General features: G+C 37.5%; 1 protein-coding gene across 1 annotated transcript in view; it reads left to right on the top strand.

The window, feature by feature from the left end:
* Positions 1-481: 481 nt before the first annotated feature.
* Positions 482-18347, top strand: part of LOC107866895 — a 23923-nt gene continuing 6057 nt past the window's right edge. The window contains exons 1-9 of the mRNA XM_047409786.1: positions 482-545; positions 1602-1651; positions 2348-2443; positions 2920-2991; positions 4537-4634; positions 4848-4979; positions 5082-5234; positions 13775-14012; positions 15413-15491. Coding sequence (XP_047265742.1) covers positions 482-545; positions 1602-1651; positions 2348-2443; positions 2920-2991; positions 4537-4634; positions 4848-4979; positions 5082-5196 — 627 coding nt within the window. The 3' untranslated portion in view covers positions 5197-5234; positions 13775-14012; positions 15413-15491. The remainder of the gene's footprint in view (positions 546-1601; positions 1652-2347; positions 2444-2919; positions 2992-4536; positions 4635-4847; positions 4980-5081; positions 5235-13774; positions 14013-15412; positions 15492-18347) is intronic.

The following is an 18347-nucleotide window of genomic DNA, read 5'->3' as shown; positions in this document are numbered from 1 at the left end:
AATAATCTTCCATAGTAATTGTATCATCGACATCGTTCTTGTAATTATTCAAAACATCGTCGATCAAATCATCGTCGACTGCCGAGCGTCGCGGTGGGGGTGCTGATGAATTCAACGGTCCTTCAAAGGAACTCTCAACCATACTTATTCTCAAAATTGTCCTAAAGCTAGCTGCATCAACATCCATTATGTACGTCAACACACATACATCGCTATTTATGATCGTAGGATTTGCCTTTTCCCTCGAATGCATTACATAACTAATCACCACGTCGCTCGGCGCGCAATCTAGATCCCCGCTCTACATTACGCTTGCAACAAATTCGTCATACGAACTGTTGCGGTGAACAGGAATGGGAATTGTTATCTTGGTAAATGATCTCCATTTCCAACATTTCGAAGTCTCCACCCATTCTCCAATGAAATCACCAGAAATCAGAACAAATTCTACATTAGACATCCTAGAATTAAGCTTCGGTCAATGGTAGATTATGCTTATGGTCTATATCATGTTGTATGCATAGTCGATGAACTGGCGAGGACGGGTCGATGACTGCGCAGATTTCTATACAAATACTTTAAATTGCAAATATTGCTTGTAATCAATGATTGTTGGGTTTATGGAATAAAGAAATAAACTTGGAGTCACCTGAGCTGCTGTAATGCACTTTCTAAAGTGGTTTTGAGTAATGTGAGTGATTTAAAGCTTTTTAACAATGGCGGAAAGTGTGTTTGAGAAGATAGGAAACAAATGGGGTAACAATGGATGCAATGGACAAGCTTATGATGTTTGTAGACTAATTTACAGCTGATCGCCGGAAAATAACGTCGAAAAAGTGGCCGAAATTGGAGCTTTTTGGTGGGAAAAATAACCACTTTCTATTTTTAGCTTTTGGAATTATTTTTTTTTAATATTTTTGGAAACCTAGATATTATTTTTATATATATAGTGGTGGTTGATGGAGTGGGTTGAAGTGTATTATTAGAAACTTATGGGTGAATTTATTAAGTTGGAAGTATTGGGTTAAAGTGAATTATTATAAAGGTTGGGGCTGAAATTGTTAAGTTGGAAAAGTTGGTGGTGAGGTGGAATTAAGTGGGTATTTGGCAAAGATTTAAAACTTGTGGGTATTTGACAAAATAGTTTGGATAAAGAGTATTTTTGGCATAAAGGCCCCGCCAAGATCACGTTGGTCCACTGTTTTGGAATATCAAACGAGGTCTAAGTGCATTTCGAAAAATCTGAAACTCGTCCGGAAACATCTATTGACCTCTCGGATCATGAAATAGCTAACATAACGACTATTGAGGGTCGGAAAGGTCAAAAATAAAATTGTCAAGAAATTGAAGCTCAAAAATGAGACTAAGTCTCTTGACACTGAGAAGAATTTTCTAATCTTTAACTTCATGAGCATGCTACTAAGAGCTAACGCATGTACGACTTTTTTTTTTGTGGGGGTGTTATAGTGTGGTAATTTGTATTGTATCTTATACTTTTACTATTCGGTCCTTGAGTCTTTTTAGCTTCCTTATCTATTCTCAGAAGGTTTAAGCCATTGCATTAACTTACATATGGATGTTCTGTTTGGGCTAGAGATAAGTAGTGGAGGTAAACGACGATGGGTTTTCTGTAACTTTAGAGTTATATGTGGTACGTTTGTTTACCTTGCAAAAGTTTTACTATTCATTTTTGTTTTTAATGTTCTTTTCTTTCAGCATTTTCCTTCCAATTGATCTCATGAACTAGTTAGTGTTTCATTTTCTTCTTCTTCTGATTGTTGAGATTAATTCAGAAAAATATGTGATTGTTGTTACAAACGACAGCTATAGCAGCTATAATTGTAGAACATTTATTATACCAAGCTTGCCTACTAGGAACTCATAGGTAGCCGCTTTGTCAATATATCTGCCAGCTGGTTATTGGTGATCAAGCCATCTTCCAGTCTTCTGTCTAATAAAGTGATGTGCAATTAGAAGTGCAGCTTTCCTCTCACTGTATACAAATAACTGGATTAATCACTTCGTGCAGTCTGCATCACACAACACTATTAATGTGTTTGACACTGCAATACTTAGTAAAATCCTAGTGCTGCTTCTCTATTTACATACCTCATCACCCTTATGTTGCATTTCAGTGGGATCTCTTGGATTGCTGCAAAAATTGACCAGTCTACATACATGACCAGAATTTTGTTATGACATTTGTGGCTAATATAGTGACATATGGTCTCTTCATACCTTTACATTTTTGAATAGTTTGGAAGTGTTTCTTCTTCTTTCCTTTGAGGTTTAGAAGTGTTGCTCCTTCTGGTTTCTTATGTTAGTTATTTCTTCATTGCCTTTTCAGGTATCTGATTTGGGAACCTTGTACTCCAAGACTATAGATTACCCTATCCGCATAAAAGGAAGTGAGGAATTGTTGTACAAGCTGTCTTCAGATAAGGTATACCTTCTTATTTTGTAAGTTTTACATCTTAAAGAACTGGGAGTTAGAGTGTTTCATGCTGGTTTTTACAGTGAATGAGATGATAGAAGTTAAGACCCAATTAGAGATATCAGCTTTAATGCTGGCTTTCATCTTAGCACAATTGAATTGTATTTAAGGATAATTTAAATTCAATTTAGAATTACCTTTGCAACCCATGAAATTCGTTGTATTTACATATGCAACTGGAAGTGACACACATTCATTTGACATGCTTTGGATGTCTCGCATACGAGAACTGTTATCTGAATCACCTTTTGTTGTTTCAAATGTCTATCAACTTTGTGTCTTCATGCTGGTAGGATTCTTAATTATTTCAAAGGGTGGCTTTGTATGATGTGATTATTCACTTGTGCTGAATTGTCATTCGCTGCCTCAAATCTTCAAAAATATAATTGTTCTGCTTTATAATCTCACATATTGAGCTTTTTCAGGCTTGGGCTGAAAGAGTAAGGAAATGTGTGCCTGAGACTTCTGCTAGAGTTGAGTCAGATATTCTCAAGAAGGTGATCTGTTTATCTTTGATTTCACTGATGCTGGCTTCCTTTTTGTGATTATTGTTTTGTGCTTATTCTATTACTTTTTTGGGTTTCCAGAGTTTAAGTCTTCAAGTAAAACATCTTGAAGGTGAAATGCTCCTATATTTAATTAGACAAGTTGAATGTTGTCAATCTCAGTGCTAGGAGATGTTGAAAGATTCTCTCAGTGTCAAGGTTGTTCCTACCTTGTCATAAATTAGAAAGTGTTGATGGAAGGAGAACATTGCATAAATGATACACTTTATGTTGTACAGGAACTTGAATTGATTCTCAACAGATGAGATGGTTTTGCAGTTAGTATTTCAGAGCTTGAATTTCTGAGACAATATCATAAAGATATTCTGTCTTGGATAACGCGTGCTAATAATATTCTATTGTGCATCAGCGAAAGGGATAATCAAGAAACTGTAGCTTATGAGTTAACTTGCATTCAAAAGGATGCATTATTGCTTAGAGTTAAAGGTTTGGAAATCTTAGTCGATCTTTTGTTTATTAGTTGTGATCTAATGCAAACATTTATAAAATAATCATGTTTTTGACATAGCTGAGGAGCTTCCTTGTGTGGATATTGACCTAAAAAAGCTCGTTGTAGGGTAAAAGCTCTGAAGGTAACTAGAGTGATCTTTCTTTTCCTATCACTTCCTATGGATCATTGAGTTACATTTTTGGCGTTTTATCTTTCCTATTCGTCTTTTCTCTTTTTCTTTCTTGGCTATTTGATTCTTTATGGTTCATGACTGCTTTGACATCTAATCACTTACACTATCATTCATTGCCATATTTTGGTCTTGTAAATCTCTAGTTCTATGTGATTGAAATGGAGGATCGCTTCGGGAGTTCTATGTGATAAGAAGGTGCCCCCGAAGCTTAAAGGTAAGTTCTACAGAGTGATAGTATGGCCGGCTATGTTATATAGAATAGAGTGTTGGCCAGTTAAGAACTCTCATATCCAAAAGTTGAAGGTTGTGGAGATAAGAGTATTGCGATGGATGTGTGAACATACCAGAAAAAATAGGGTGAGGAATAAAATTATTCGGGAGAAGGTGGGAGTTGCCTTGGTGGAGGACAAGATGCGAGAAGTGAGGTGATGTTGGTTTGGGCAAACGATGAGGAGAGGCTCCGATGCTTCAGCGCGGAGGTGTGAGGCACTGGTTATGGATGGATTTAGTCGGGGCAGAGGTAGACCAAAGAAATATTAGAGGAAGGTGATTAGGCATGATATAGAGCAGTTACAGCTTACGGAGGAGATAATCCTTGATAGAAAGATGTGGAGGACGCGGATTAGGGTAGACGGTTAGGGTGTGGGAGTGCGTCAGTAATAGTAGGGGAGCGCTCCTCTGTGTCTGGAGTTTCTTGTTCGTGGCTAGTGGTGTTAGTTTATTTTGCATACCGTACTAGTTTATATGCACTTATCTTTTGTGTTTGTTTTACTGTTAGTTTGTCTTGCGTACCATACTAGTATCTATGAACTTATCTTTTGTGTTTGTTATACTGTTATCGGTCCTAAGCCAGGGGTCCATCGGAAACAACTTCTCTACTTCTCCTGAGGTAGTGGTATGGTCTGCGAACACTCTACCCTCGCTAAACTCCACTAAGTGGGAATGCACTAGGTATGTTATTGTGTAAATCTCTAGTTCTATCCCCTTTTTGAATTTTATGAAATTCTTCATTCGTGCAGGCACTTCATTATAAAATGTCCATGAATTGTATTGAGCAGCTGTTGATGGAGGCTAGCATGTAGTATTACAATTTTTGGTTACTTAATAATGACTGTCTTGAGAATCCTATTGTTTATCGCACTTGATATGTGAATATATCATTAGATTGCAGATTAAGAAAGAGAAGTCAATTGCTAAAGTTTATGAAGTAAAAGCAATTGTTGTATCCTTAGAGGAAAGAGCCAAGCGCATACTTGAAAACAAGGAAGAAATATCTGAATTTGAGGATGTTGTAAGGTGTTGCCTCCTTCCTTGATTTGGTTATTGCTTCATATTTCTTGTGTATTTGTGTATTCGTTCTACTTCCCATCTAATGTTTATGTTTTGCAAAATAATTAGGGCTTCAAATGAGATTTCTGTGATTCTTCCTTCTCTTGATGAAGTCAAGGATGCGGGTCGATGGCTAAGTCTCGGCTATCTAGGTCACAGCCCTTTCCATCACGTGATTCTATGACACTTGGTTCAAGTCCTCTTGAAGTTGAGATTTTGAAGGTTAATCACTTGCGAACTCTACCTTTGTGAAATATAGCGAAGTTCGTACATCCTTCATTGTTAGATCGTGTCACGACCCGAACCGGGGCCCTGGCCATGACGAGCATTTCCGAACCCGAAACACATGGGCATATTAGGAAAACATGTAACCTATCTGTAAATCTCAAACTCTGATCTATGTATTACTTCTGAGTTAGGTGCTATCCCCTACAAGTCTGATATTCCACGGGCGATATGGAATCTGCCATTGACTCAGCGGGGAAGCCTCCAACCCGAGTATGCCGCAAGGGTTGGAGTTCCTGAATCTGATACGCCACACGACACTTAAGTCAGCGTATAATAATATACGCGGGTCGGCAAATCACGATTTTAGGAAATGAGTTGCTTGAACTCAAGCCCTCTTCAGGGAACCACCTAACATCTCTGTATGCCCATTTTTAACCTTTACTATACATGCAACATTCTGAATGTCTAAAATCATGATAGTCTAAAATGTCTATTAGTCTGAGTCTGATATGGAATTGGTCTGAATTGGTATCGTCATACCAAGACTTGCAAGTCATCATTTATGAGCCATAATACATTAAGCTAAATCTTTCATTTAAAGCATAATTTAGACCACCAAAAACATGCAACTGATATAGAAGATTTCGTGTTTCGAGACTCAAGTCAAAAATCATGCAAAAACTTCATCAACATATGGTGGTCTAGTTCCCTTAGCAAATCCATGCACTCTTTCATTACATGCATTATGAACATTAAACATTCATGCTAGATTCCCTCTTTAGTGATTTAAAACCACCTTTAAATCATAACAAGAGTTCAATCATTTCATATAGTGTTTTTCAAGGATGCATTGCAAAACAATTCATATGCTATCAGAAATCTGAAAAATTCATAATAAGAGGGAATTCACCGAAAATCATGCTCTCAACAAGAATTCATTCTTAAGTACATAGTTTCATACATTCATATTCTCAAATCACTTTGGGGAAGGTCAAAAGACCAAAACAATGAGGTTAAAACACTTAATACATGAATATATACATAGATTCAAAAACCTCATTCTAAAACATGATTTTTCTATGCCCATGAGAATTTAGAAAAACCCCGCGTACCTTTATTTCAGAAAATAATGGGTGCTTCTTGAAGCCTGTGGATTGGGGATTCCGAATCTCTAATCAATTTTGAAAACCTACGGTTGCATTTTGATTTATTTGGGTTTTTAGTTTGAAACCCTTGGGAGTGTTCTTGAGAATTTTTAGATGAATGTGGATGTATTTTGGAGAATTGAGGGACTGAATTTCGTGTTTATGGCTGAATAAGGGTGGGAAAAGGACCATTTTACCCCAAAAATGGAGTGTTTAAGTCACTTGAAACCATTACATAGGCGCCGCATATGATATCAACTATATTTACATAGGCGCCGCATATGCTATCGCCTATATTTACATAGGCGCCGCATATGATATCGCCTATATTTACATAGGCGCCGCATATGATATCGCCTATATTTACATAGGCGCCGCCTATGCTATCGCATATGCTTTCCAGTGGCCATGTGCGATTGATTAGGCGACGCATTCTACTTTGAAAGGTCAAAACTTCTTGCTCGGGTGCCGGATTTGAGCAAAATTGGTATCGTTGGAAAGCTAACTCGAAAACCTATCATTTTACACATAGTAGGCTCTCTAATTCAACATATACAAAGAGTCATAGTCGATAGAAGTTTACACAAATTATAATGTCCACTTAAACTTAATCGATTGAAGTAGTTTCAACTCGTCCTTGAGTTGAAGGACCTCTATGGTCTAAATTCATGCTCAAATAGATTCACATACTACATAAACATGCCAAATTAGCATAGGATTTAAGGCTCTGGGATTATCAACGCATCAGAGTCATGGTTTTTATTCTAGCCCGAAATGCAGGGTGTTACATTATCTCCGCTTTGGGATCATTCGTCCCCGAATGATGTATAGAATGTCGAAGTCTTAAGGGTATGGGATAACGCGGACATGATATGTTCCCTAAGAAAGAATACACTGATCGAAAACATGACTATAAGATTGGAACTACTGATGTTTTAAATGCTTATGTTGGACATGCATAACCGAGGCATGGAATACAAAACTGAAGCTACTCATAGGCTGAATTCTCATAATGAATCATGCATATCTGATGCATGGATCTGTGACCGAGTTGTTCTCATGAATGCTGGACTGAATACACTGATAAGCTGAACTTTTCTATTGAACATACGTTTCTAATGCATGTATATCTGACTGAACCAACGTATGAACATATGGCTAAATACGCAATAATAAATGATGTGAAGCTTGTAATAAGAATCTATGCATGCAACTGAATGGGGTATCTCCCCCTTGGTACCCTATGTCCCTCTATGAATGCTCAATTCACTAAGATACTCAGAAAACTGAGGCGATGCATAGGGCACCGAATTGAATCATAACTGAACATCTGGAATTTGAATTTAATGTATGATGCATGAAATGGGCTATACTCGTAACTACTGGTATACTCTATCTTGGAATAGTAACATGTCTGAGATTTCGAGTAGCATGAATAAGTGTAAAGACGAGAAAACAAGTTATGCGAATCTAACTGCTAAACTGACTTATTGGCCATATAGACTGAATTATACTACACCCTCATATTTAACTGGAGTATCTCTTCATCACAATTCTCTAAAGAAATTCTAGCAGTAATAAGGAGCCATGAATCTTGGGTATGGATTACACAAGACATCCAACTGAGGAATCACCACATTGACACTACTCTGCAGTCTGGAACATAGGCATATAACTTCAGAATTAGGATAGAATTACCAGGCCTTTGGCATTACAACTTCTTACTTTCAAGCTTAGCACACTTCTCGAATATCACTTAACTATACTATACTCCTTAAATATCATATTCATTCAACTCAGCTTAAAATTCTCATATGAACATTGACAAATCTTTCTACTAATGTCGGAAATAACTTAATCACTTCGCCGTGATCAAGTCTAAATCTAAGCCACAAAAATACAACATGCCAGATCACGCTATTATTCTAAACCATATGATGCAATCTTCTATATCTCCTTTAAAGATCACATCCTAAGTATAACATGCCTTACCACTTCAATGACTACTTTGAACTCTTACTATGAAGTCACTAGCGCATATAGCATTCCTTTACAACAATCTCGACATGTCATTCAAGCCTATCATTATAACCACATATGAACTTCAAAGAAAACACTCATAAAGGCATACTTCACATATTCTCTAAACCACTATCAATATCACTCCCACGAGCTACCCCAAGAACATACACATACAAAATTCCACTAACCATCACATAAATAAAAACTTGGCCCCAAATCTTACTTCGTACTTATGGCCTTATCTAAACAAGCGTACTATGATCTTCCATCAACAAGGAATAATTACTCACCACCACTATCATCGCATAAGGAGGAGTCACAAAAAGGTTAGAACATAAGATCTGGAGGCATGGAATGATACTATATGAAGCTTGACACTCATTTGAGGCCTGAGGAATAGCAAAACAACAACAGGGACTCACCAAATCGCTCTGAATTTAGGGTATTCATGGCTATAAGCTGAATCTCGCCAATTATTTGGTGTAAAAAATGAGTTATGGAAATGGAGCACATTATAAAGCGTGAGTACATGACTCTCTATCATATGTATGAATGTGAAATGATCATGGAACTAAATCATAAAGCATGAGTAGGCATTAGGATCACTGAGAAATACTGAGATAGGAATGGGTTGAGATTCACCCTTACATCTTGATGTTCTATATCATCATGACATCACTACAAGAATCTGAGAGTCTTACTTGGTTATTCGTTTAGTCATATCCCCCTTAGCTTCAAGCCATCATCTTAAGTTTTTGGGAGATACCTTACTAGACTTTAAACTTAACTGCACTCACTGCACTTTGGGTTCTGAAATATGACAATACACAAAATTAATAAAACTTTACTCGAAATACCACACATGAGAGTGGAATGCCTACTGCTAATACTACTTCCTGAGGCACACTCTATCATTCTGTAACCCCAATAGTCATCATCTATTACTCGAACACTTACCAACTTTGAATCTTCATGAGTATCCCCAAAGTTGAAGTGCACACCCTCTAGTGCCTCTACTCTTATTTCTATTAGCACAACTTTCAAGGACTCGAGCTTAGATTATAACACCTAACATGGGTATCACCAAGTCTTCATTGAGCCACTCTATTTCTATCATAGTCTACCAACATAGCAACTTCAAACTTATTTTCCTCTACCATGAGAATCAAGCTCATATCAAAAGGCCCAACGCTATCAATCAAAGGACCTTAACTTAGCTATTTTGAACACCATATACCATCTAGCTAGTCTTTTTCCACCTAGCAACTCAACGGTACCAGTAGCCACAGACAACACGTAATAGCCTTAGAAAAATACTACAGCTTCATACCACCTTGGGCATACTTCTACATCACATATACAACGTCATACTTCATTACGAATCAAATAAACTTAGGCACTTGCATATACTATTCAAGCCTATAGATCACTTCCATATAACTAGTATAATTAACCAAGGAATCATCACATCCACCTCCATGGCCATCAATTGTTTCAAACTTAATGTCTAGTGCTAAACATGATTTACAACCAACCTTACACACAATCCTCACTTAGAAACTATGAAATAAACATCAAGAAACACTAGTACACTAGAACTTTATAACCACAATAATCGATCATGACCTTACGGTTTTCCTTGTCATAATCTGTTAGCACGTACTATTTCAACACATCAAGCTTACAAATCTAATCCCACAAAACATGTATCATCAATCTCTTGCCACTATTCACCACCACACCATTTAAATTCAAGCCTATAGTCTAGAATCAATCATTTACCACCAATGAAGAGTGAAACATAATATAAATATACTAATCCTTCAAATTGGGATATTCTACCCAAATACTTCAAAAATATACTACATACTTTCTCACAAGTAGTATTAGTTTACAACTACCAATGAGAAGAAGGTTAAGGGGTAAGGTCACATAATAGACATGATCAACCTTAAGCTTATATTATAACCATACAATCGTATCTACTTATACGACTTTCTCACATCACACTGACTTACCCCAATGGGCATTTAGACTACCTTCAAATACCCCATGTAACAATGAGTCTATACTTACAACCTACTGGCTAATCTAGCCATTTTCATTCATAGCCTATAAAGGGTTTCTATAACCAGCTTTAGTATCCACTCTGGGATCTTTCTCTATTTTGAAAGGAAGAAAACAAAACATTCTGAGTCAACACTTCCTCCACGGACTACCATACAATTCATAAATGGTATCACCACATTAGTCTACCACCATCAAAGGGTAAATCATTCTCAATCAACGGTTATTCAACTATAAATATTTAATCACAAAAGTCACCCTCAGTCTGACCTCTAACCTTGTGAATTCATATCACAAACTTCTTGGTCTAATTTCACTACCAATAGGTCATGACACCAACACTATAACTCATACTACTACTCGGGTAGAAATATAGTTCCAACAAACACAAGAACAACAAGATGAACAACAAGTTGCTAGTGAATCGAAATAGGCCTCACACGGCTTCACTAGACTTTTATTTTCAACAACACAATGATATCAAGATTACAAGAGATAGAAGCTTGATACACAATATTCAATGACTCAATAATACAAATCTTACTCTTGTCTTAATTGAACGCCTCATAAGAACGAGGACATAATTTTACACTAGGGAACTCCTCTCCTATCCTTTGTGGGACTTCTGAAATTTCTACTAGATAATCGGAGAATATCTGGAAACACCAGAGTGAGGAAGAAATTAGGATGACTTTTCTTTTCGTATGGGTGACACCATAGCACAAATTAGAGTATGAAGGAGGAACATTCTGGCTCTATAGCACGAACTAGAACATGAAAAAAGAGAGGCATTCCTAAACGCCTTGTAGCCTCCTGTTTATAAGTGTGGTGCACTACACACGCATAAATAAGACTCTACCCGACGTGATTTCGCAGATACCCTGGGACCATGAACTGTGCTCTGATACCAAGTTTGTCACGACCCGAACCGGGGCCCTGGCCGTGATGAACATTCCCGAACTCGAAGGCCCAGAATGCCCTCTGTCGATCTAGTAATCATGCACATAATTCATATGATCAAAGTAATACGGATTAGACACAATAATACAGAAACATGGTCAACAATTTAAAACAGTTAAAGGCCTAAAAACATGCCTAATAATTTTTAATAAATATCTACAATAGTCTGCTAAATCTCTACTGACATACTAATTGAATAACTGGACAAGGCCCCTAGCAGACCAAAAATCATACTGAAATAAATACCTAAATGACTAGGCCTTCCGAAGCAAAGAAGGCTTACCAACTGAACTCTGAGACAGCCCTATCTGTAGACTTTACTAAGGATCTGGACCCCTAGACTGTGCCTTAGTACTTGGGAGGAAGGGGGGGTCAACACAATTGTACTGGCAAGCAAAACAATTCAAAATAGAGTAATTGAACACACACACACATATATATATATATATATATATAACGTGAGAGCAAATTTTTATCAAACATTATGCATAAAACAGTTTCTGAAAATACATGGGCATCTTCTGAAAACATGTAACCTGTCTGTAAATCTCAAACTCTGATCTGTGTATTAATTCTGAGTTAGGTGGTATCCCCTACAAGTCTGATATTCCACGGGCGATATGGAATCCGCCATTGACTCGGCGGGGAAGCCTCCAACCCGAGTATGCCGCAAGGGTTGGAGTTCCTGAATCTGATATGCCACACGACACTTAAGTCAGCGTATAATAATATACGCGGGTCGGCAAATCACGATTTTAGGTAATGAGTTGCTTGAACTCAATCCCTCTTCAGGGAACCACCTAACATCTCTGTATGCCCATTTTAAACCTTTTTTGTACATGCAATATTCTGAATGTCTAAAATCATGATAGTCTGAAATGTCTATTAGTCTGAGTCTGATATGGCATTGGTCTGAATTGGTATCTTCATACCAAGACTTGCAAGTCATTATTTCTGAGCCATAATACATTAAGATAAATCTTTCATTTAAAGCATAATTTAGACCACCAAAAACATGCAACTGATATAGAAGATTTCGTGTTTCGAGACTCAAGTCAAAAATCATGCAAAAACTTTATCAACATATGGTGGTCTAGTGCCTTTTGCAAATCCATGCACTCTTTCATTACATACATTATGAACATTAAACATTCATGCTAGATTCCCTCTTTAGTGATTTAAAATCACCTTTAAATCATAACAAGAGTTCAATCATTTCATATAGCGCTTTTCAAGGATACATTGCAAAATAATTACATGCTATGAGAAATCTGAAAAATTCATAATAAGAGGAAATTCACCGAAAATCATGCTCTCAACAAGAATTCATTCTTAAGTACATAGTTTCATACATTCATATTCTCAAATCACTTTGGGGAAGGTCAAAAGACCAAAACAATGAGGTTAAAACACTTAATACATGAATATATACATAGATTCAAAAACCTCATTCTAAAACATGATTTTTCTATGCCCATGAGAATTTAGAAAAACCCCGCGTACCTCTATTTCAAAAAATAATGGGTGCTTCTTGAAGCCTGTGGATTGGAGATTCCGAATCTCTAATCAATTTTGAAAACCCACGATTGAATCTTGATTTATTTGGGTTTTTAGTTTGAAACCCTTGGGAGTGTTCTTGAGAATTTTTAGATGAATGTGGATGTATTTTGGAGAATTGGGGACTGAATTTCGTGTTTATGGATGAATAAGGGTGGGAAAAGGACCATTTTACCCCAAAAATGGAGTGTTTAAGTCACTTGAAACCATTACATAGGCGCCGCATACGCTATCACCTATATTTACATAGGCACCTCATATGATATCGCCTATATTTACATAGACGCCGCCTATGCTATCGCATATGCTTTCCAGTGGCCATGTGCGATTGGTTAGGCGACACATTCTACTTTGAAAGGCCATAACTTCTTGCTCGGGTGTCGGATTTTAGCAAAATTGGTATCATTGGAAAGCTAACTCGAAAACCTATCATTTTACACATAGTAGGCTCTATAATTCGACATATACAAAGAGTCATGGTCGATAAAATTTGACACAAATTATAATGTCCACTTAAACTTAATCGATCAAAGTAGTTTCAACTCGTCCTTGAGTTGAAGGACCTCTATGGTCTAAATTCATGCTCAAATGGATTCACATACTACCTAAACATGCCAAATTATCATAGGATTTAAGGCTCTGGGATTATCAACGCATCAGAGTCATGATTTTTATTCTAGCCCGAAATGCGGGGTGTTACAGATCGCCAGATATTGGTATCAGAATCTAAGATTCTGAAGTTTTCTCTGAGAGAGCAACTGATGATTCAAAACTTTGCACCAGGTGGGAGTAGGATGCCTTCTCTGTGTTGCATGATACAGAGTGGTTGTTGAATGTTGAAAATATAGATGATGAAATATTGAGCAGACGTAGTAAAACTGAAAAACATATGCAAGCCATAGACTCAGTTGTAGAAGCAGGTCAAGGACTTGGTTTCAAGTTTGATTTGGTTCCAATACTTCAAGATGCTTTCTCTACTCTTCGTGGGATCTATCTTTAGCTACTGAGATTCCAACTTGAGGTAATTAATTGTCTCATATGTTTCTGTTCTACATAAAGAGAGATAGATCTGGACATAATTGTGGTTTTTGCTCTCCTCGTCATGGCTATGCATGCATTCGTTAATATTGGGGTAAATGGATGTGCTTTTACTAGTTTTCGTTGGCCTCTTTTGGTATCCAGAGCCTAAACTTTTGTTCCTGGTCCCATATTCTGCCTCTGGTATCGCCCATGCTCGAGGATCAATAGCTCTAACACCGTTTAGTCTGTCATTGTAGAGAATAGCAGAAGAAAGGTATATTTATGAAACCTTCTGCTAGCCCAAGATCGTTAATTAAAATCAGAAGATTCAACTAAAAAGAGGAAGCTAGAAAGGTGAAGGAAAATATTAAAAGAGGAACTTTGAAAGAAGACTACTTAATATGCTTTGTATTACAAATGCCTAGTGTCATTCCCTATTTATACTTGTGTAGGGATGATTCTAGATACTGCAAATCTAGAGTATTCTATCCTATTCTACAAATGTCATCCTCAAATATCTAACACTCTAGAATATCTAGACTTGTACTAAGTAAACATCAAAGAGACTATACTATAACTTTCTAGATTCTTCTACCAAGAAATACCTAGAAATATAGATATTTCTTCAATTTGATTATCCTAAATACTACACTAGACTTTTTTAGAAACTTAGCCAGAAATATATGATTCCAAAAAATCTACTTTAATATTTTCACAGTCATCACTGTGGATTTTTAAAGTTTACCGCATGAATTTAGTTCTTGATGGTTATTTATATGGTATGTCTCTTTGATGTAAATCTACCTAAATTTGCAAACTACAGGCGGTGGTATAGTTGGAGCACCATTCCTGGTTCATCCTTTATCCGTTTTGTTGTGTTGGCAATATGTAAAGTTGTAAACAGTAAGCTATGTTGCTGACCTGAATATGGTAGGTCACTTAGTGAAGAAATACCTCATTCGAGAGTATCGCTAGTGTGACCGCGTATCCTTCATATGATTTCAAGTTGCAACCATCATCTTGTTAGGAGCTTGGGACCTTTTCTCTTCATCTTTCGTGGAATATCAGTTGGTTTTCCTTTTTTAGCCCCTAATTTGGCATATCTGACTTTTTCTCTTTATGATTAAAAAGAAGTCTTGGCTCTGTTCTCTACATGTAAGCCTTTTAATTCCTAGTTTGTCTTACCTCCCTGTGTAATGGTTTTGTTGCTTTTATGGTGCACCTGGGTAAGACATTCCTTCCTGTTCATCTGTCCCTCTTAAAATAATGTTGCATGTGCTTAAGTTTATTTGTTAGCATTGCTGAAGGAAGTCAAGACGAATTTGGAGATTGCGAGCATATCATGTATGCAATTTGTTGTTTGTGTATTGTCGTAATTGATTGGGCGAATTGGCTTAATAGAGCTTTGGAAGTCTCCATTCAATCCACTACTGGAAGATCCAACTTAAGTGATGCTGTAGAAGTTCTGAGACAGTATCAGGTACTTTTTTCATCCTTTTTCGGTAGCCTTTATGGGATCTATTCCCTTGTTTGTGTTAGGTATTCTGATGTTACTACTATTTGAACTTTTATTATACTTATCCTCGTTGAAGTGTGAAATTTTATATTCTGTATTTGGTGCCTTCATGCTACAAAAATTCGTGTCTCATCTCCTGCAATGATTAGTCAGCTTCAGAAGGGTATTGAGAAACACAAGTTCATTCCCCATTGATATAGATTTCGTGTGTGTATGTGGTGGTGGGGGGGGGGTATCTGCTTGGCGTGATAAAAGAAGGTATCTATTTGTCATCACATTTCATGATGTCAAAAACAGCTTCTTCAGCTACTATTGGGTGCGGCATTGGAGAGACCTAAACTTTCTTCATGTTACTTAGAAATTATATCTCATGGTTCTTCAGTTTCTATTTCTTTGATTCATCTGGTGAATGCATGTAAGTATCAAGTTAGCTCTCTTGAGAAACTAACTGAGATGTTTAGCTCCATGTTACTCCCTGCATTCATGCTTTTACTAAAAGTCTTCAAAAGCTCAGATTCCATCCTTGAAGAGACCATAACTCATTAACCATTGCATCTGGATTGATACTTAGGATGAACAGATCAGGATAGGAAATCATACGGGATCCTGACCAGTCCATAGTTCTTTCCAGAACTTAATTCTGGTTCTAGTACCTACTTTGAAAGTGATATCCGTGACCAACTGATTCCACAAGCGCCTAATTGTTCTCCAAACTAAAACCCCATAGGTAATGTTGACTGGATTTGAACACCACTGCTCAAGGATACCATGTATCTGGCTTGTTGCTTTACCTTGGTGGTCAACGAATTTGGTAGTCCAACGCCAAATCTTAATACGAGGTTTTAAGTATATTCAATAAAATTGATTTTTTGTGTCCATCATATGTGTATCTTGTGTGCCACACGTGCATCTCGTGCGACATACATGCATTTTGTGCGACTTACATTCATCTTGTGTTCATTTCGTGCATCATACGTGCATTCCATTGTTAACTAATAAAATAATTTAGAAAAAAATGAGGCCCCAAAAAGTTGGGGCTCTTAGCTATTGGTTTAGTGGTTTTATTATTGAACTGGCTACAATTATATATAATATAATATCAAATAAAGTGTAAAACTATTGTTATATAAGTTGAAAATATACCAAACAAAATATTAATAATATGCAAAAGTAATGCATATATTATTTTTTCTAATACATTTTATTCTACACCAAAAAACCCCTAAATATATGAGAAAGGAAGGAAAAAATCAATAGGACTGAAAGCTAGCTCTTGAAAAAGTGCTGGAATTTGTGGGATGCTATAACAACATAAGTGGAGTTCCCATCACCAACATTTGTTTAGCCCAAGCCACACAAGTATCTAGTGTAGTTCATTGGGTGGATGTCATATATTAGCCCCGGAGTAATTGCTTTGCCTGGATTTACGTGGCCAGCACCAATAGCAAACACATCAGCATGAAGTTCCCTTTCATCAAGGATGGGCCGATCCTCACAGTTGGATTGATTAGTTGTTACAAATTTAATTGCAACAGAAGACCAATCCGGGTGTGCAATTTTGAGCAGAGCCACAATGCCATTTAGGTGAGGGCAATACATTGAGGTGCCAGAGATGATGTTGAAGGTAGAATTTATATTCTTCACTGAGGTAGGCCATGCAGTAAGAATATTCAGTCTAGGGCCAATAATGTCAGGTTTTAGTATGCTTGGACTTCGACTGTTTAGGCCCCTAGATGAAAAATATACTACAGATGGTGCATCCTTAGAGTCTATCTTGGTTCCTTTGAAAACGATCGTTGCGCTGGTTGTGGAGGATGAAGTAACATAGGCCTTAATCTTTTCCCCTTCGGCAGAATCCACAATAGTTGCTGGAAGGACGTGAACAATTTCCCAATCAACAAAGTTGCCGGCAGCCGTGCTCGAAGTGTGTGTTCCATGGCCCGTATAATCAAATGGAGGATCACTTGAGCCACCGCCCAGTAAGTTCCTTGCACCGATGAGCTTATTGTTACAAGTTACGCTGCCGGTAAACTCGAACTTCCCTTTCCATTTTGCCGGTGGAGGTGGCATGTTTTTGTTGTGGAAAGAGGGATGGTCCGGTGTAATCCCAGAGTCTAAAAGCACGATAATCACACCCCTGCCGTAGTTGGATTTGTGCCAAACGCCACCATTTTGTTGCAACCCCAAGAAATTCGGAGTATGCATAGTGTGTAGTGTGTAGTGTGCAAGGCCAACATCTTTTGCGGCTTTGCTGTGATGAACCCCTCCTTTTTCTCCATTTCCTGAAGTTGGTCGTGTGTCAGCGTGGCTGCAAAGCCAGAAATAACGTGGCGGTACGAGTGAATGAGTCTTGATGACGGGGTTAGATCGTCTTCTACGGGTAGAAAGGAACGGTAGTAGCTCTAGAGATTCACTTCAGAAGTGGGCAAACTTACGTGAATGATGCAAGTTTGCAGTGTATTTTGCTCCCTGAGAGTACTACCGAGGTAGAAACTGATCAGACAAAGAAGAGTTGAAAAACATATAATTAGATGGGACGAAGCCATTATTTTTAGCAGTAGTGGGAGTTTACAATTGTTTGGTTGGACGGAGAGTAGGAGTGTCAAACGGGCCGGGCCAGGCCAACCCGAAACCGAACCTTCTATTTTAATCGGGTTGAGGGCCCGTTTTGGCGCTAGATGGACCGGTCCAGGCTAGGCCCAACAGTAAAAAAAATTAAAACCCATCCTAACCCGGCCCACTTAACCCAACCCGGTTAAACCCATCAAAATCCGGTCAAACCCAGTTAATAACCGATCAAACCCGTTTTAAAAAAAAAAA

The sequence above is a fragment of the Capsicum annuum genome, chromosome 1, assembly GCF_002878395.1.
Source record: "Capsicum annuum cultivar UCD-10X-F1 chromosome 1, UCD10Xv1.1, whole genome shotgun sequence".
In the NCBI taxonomy this organism is placed as follows: Eukaryota; Viridiplantae; Streptophyta; class Magnoliopsida; order Solanales; family Solanaceae; genus Capsicum; species Capsicum annuum.
The sequence above is the reverse complement of the archived record's forward strand: the minus strand, read 5'-3'. Positions and strand labels throughout refer to the sequence as shown.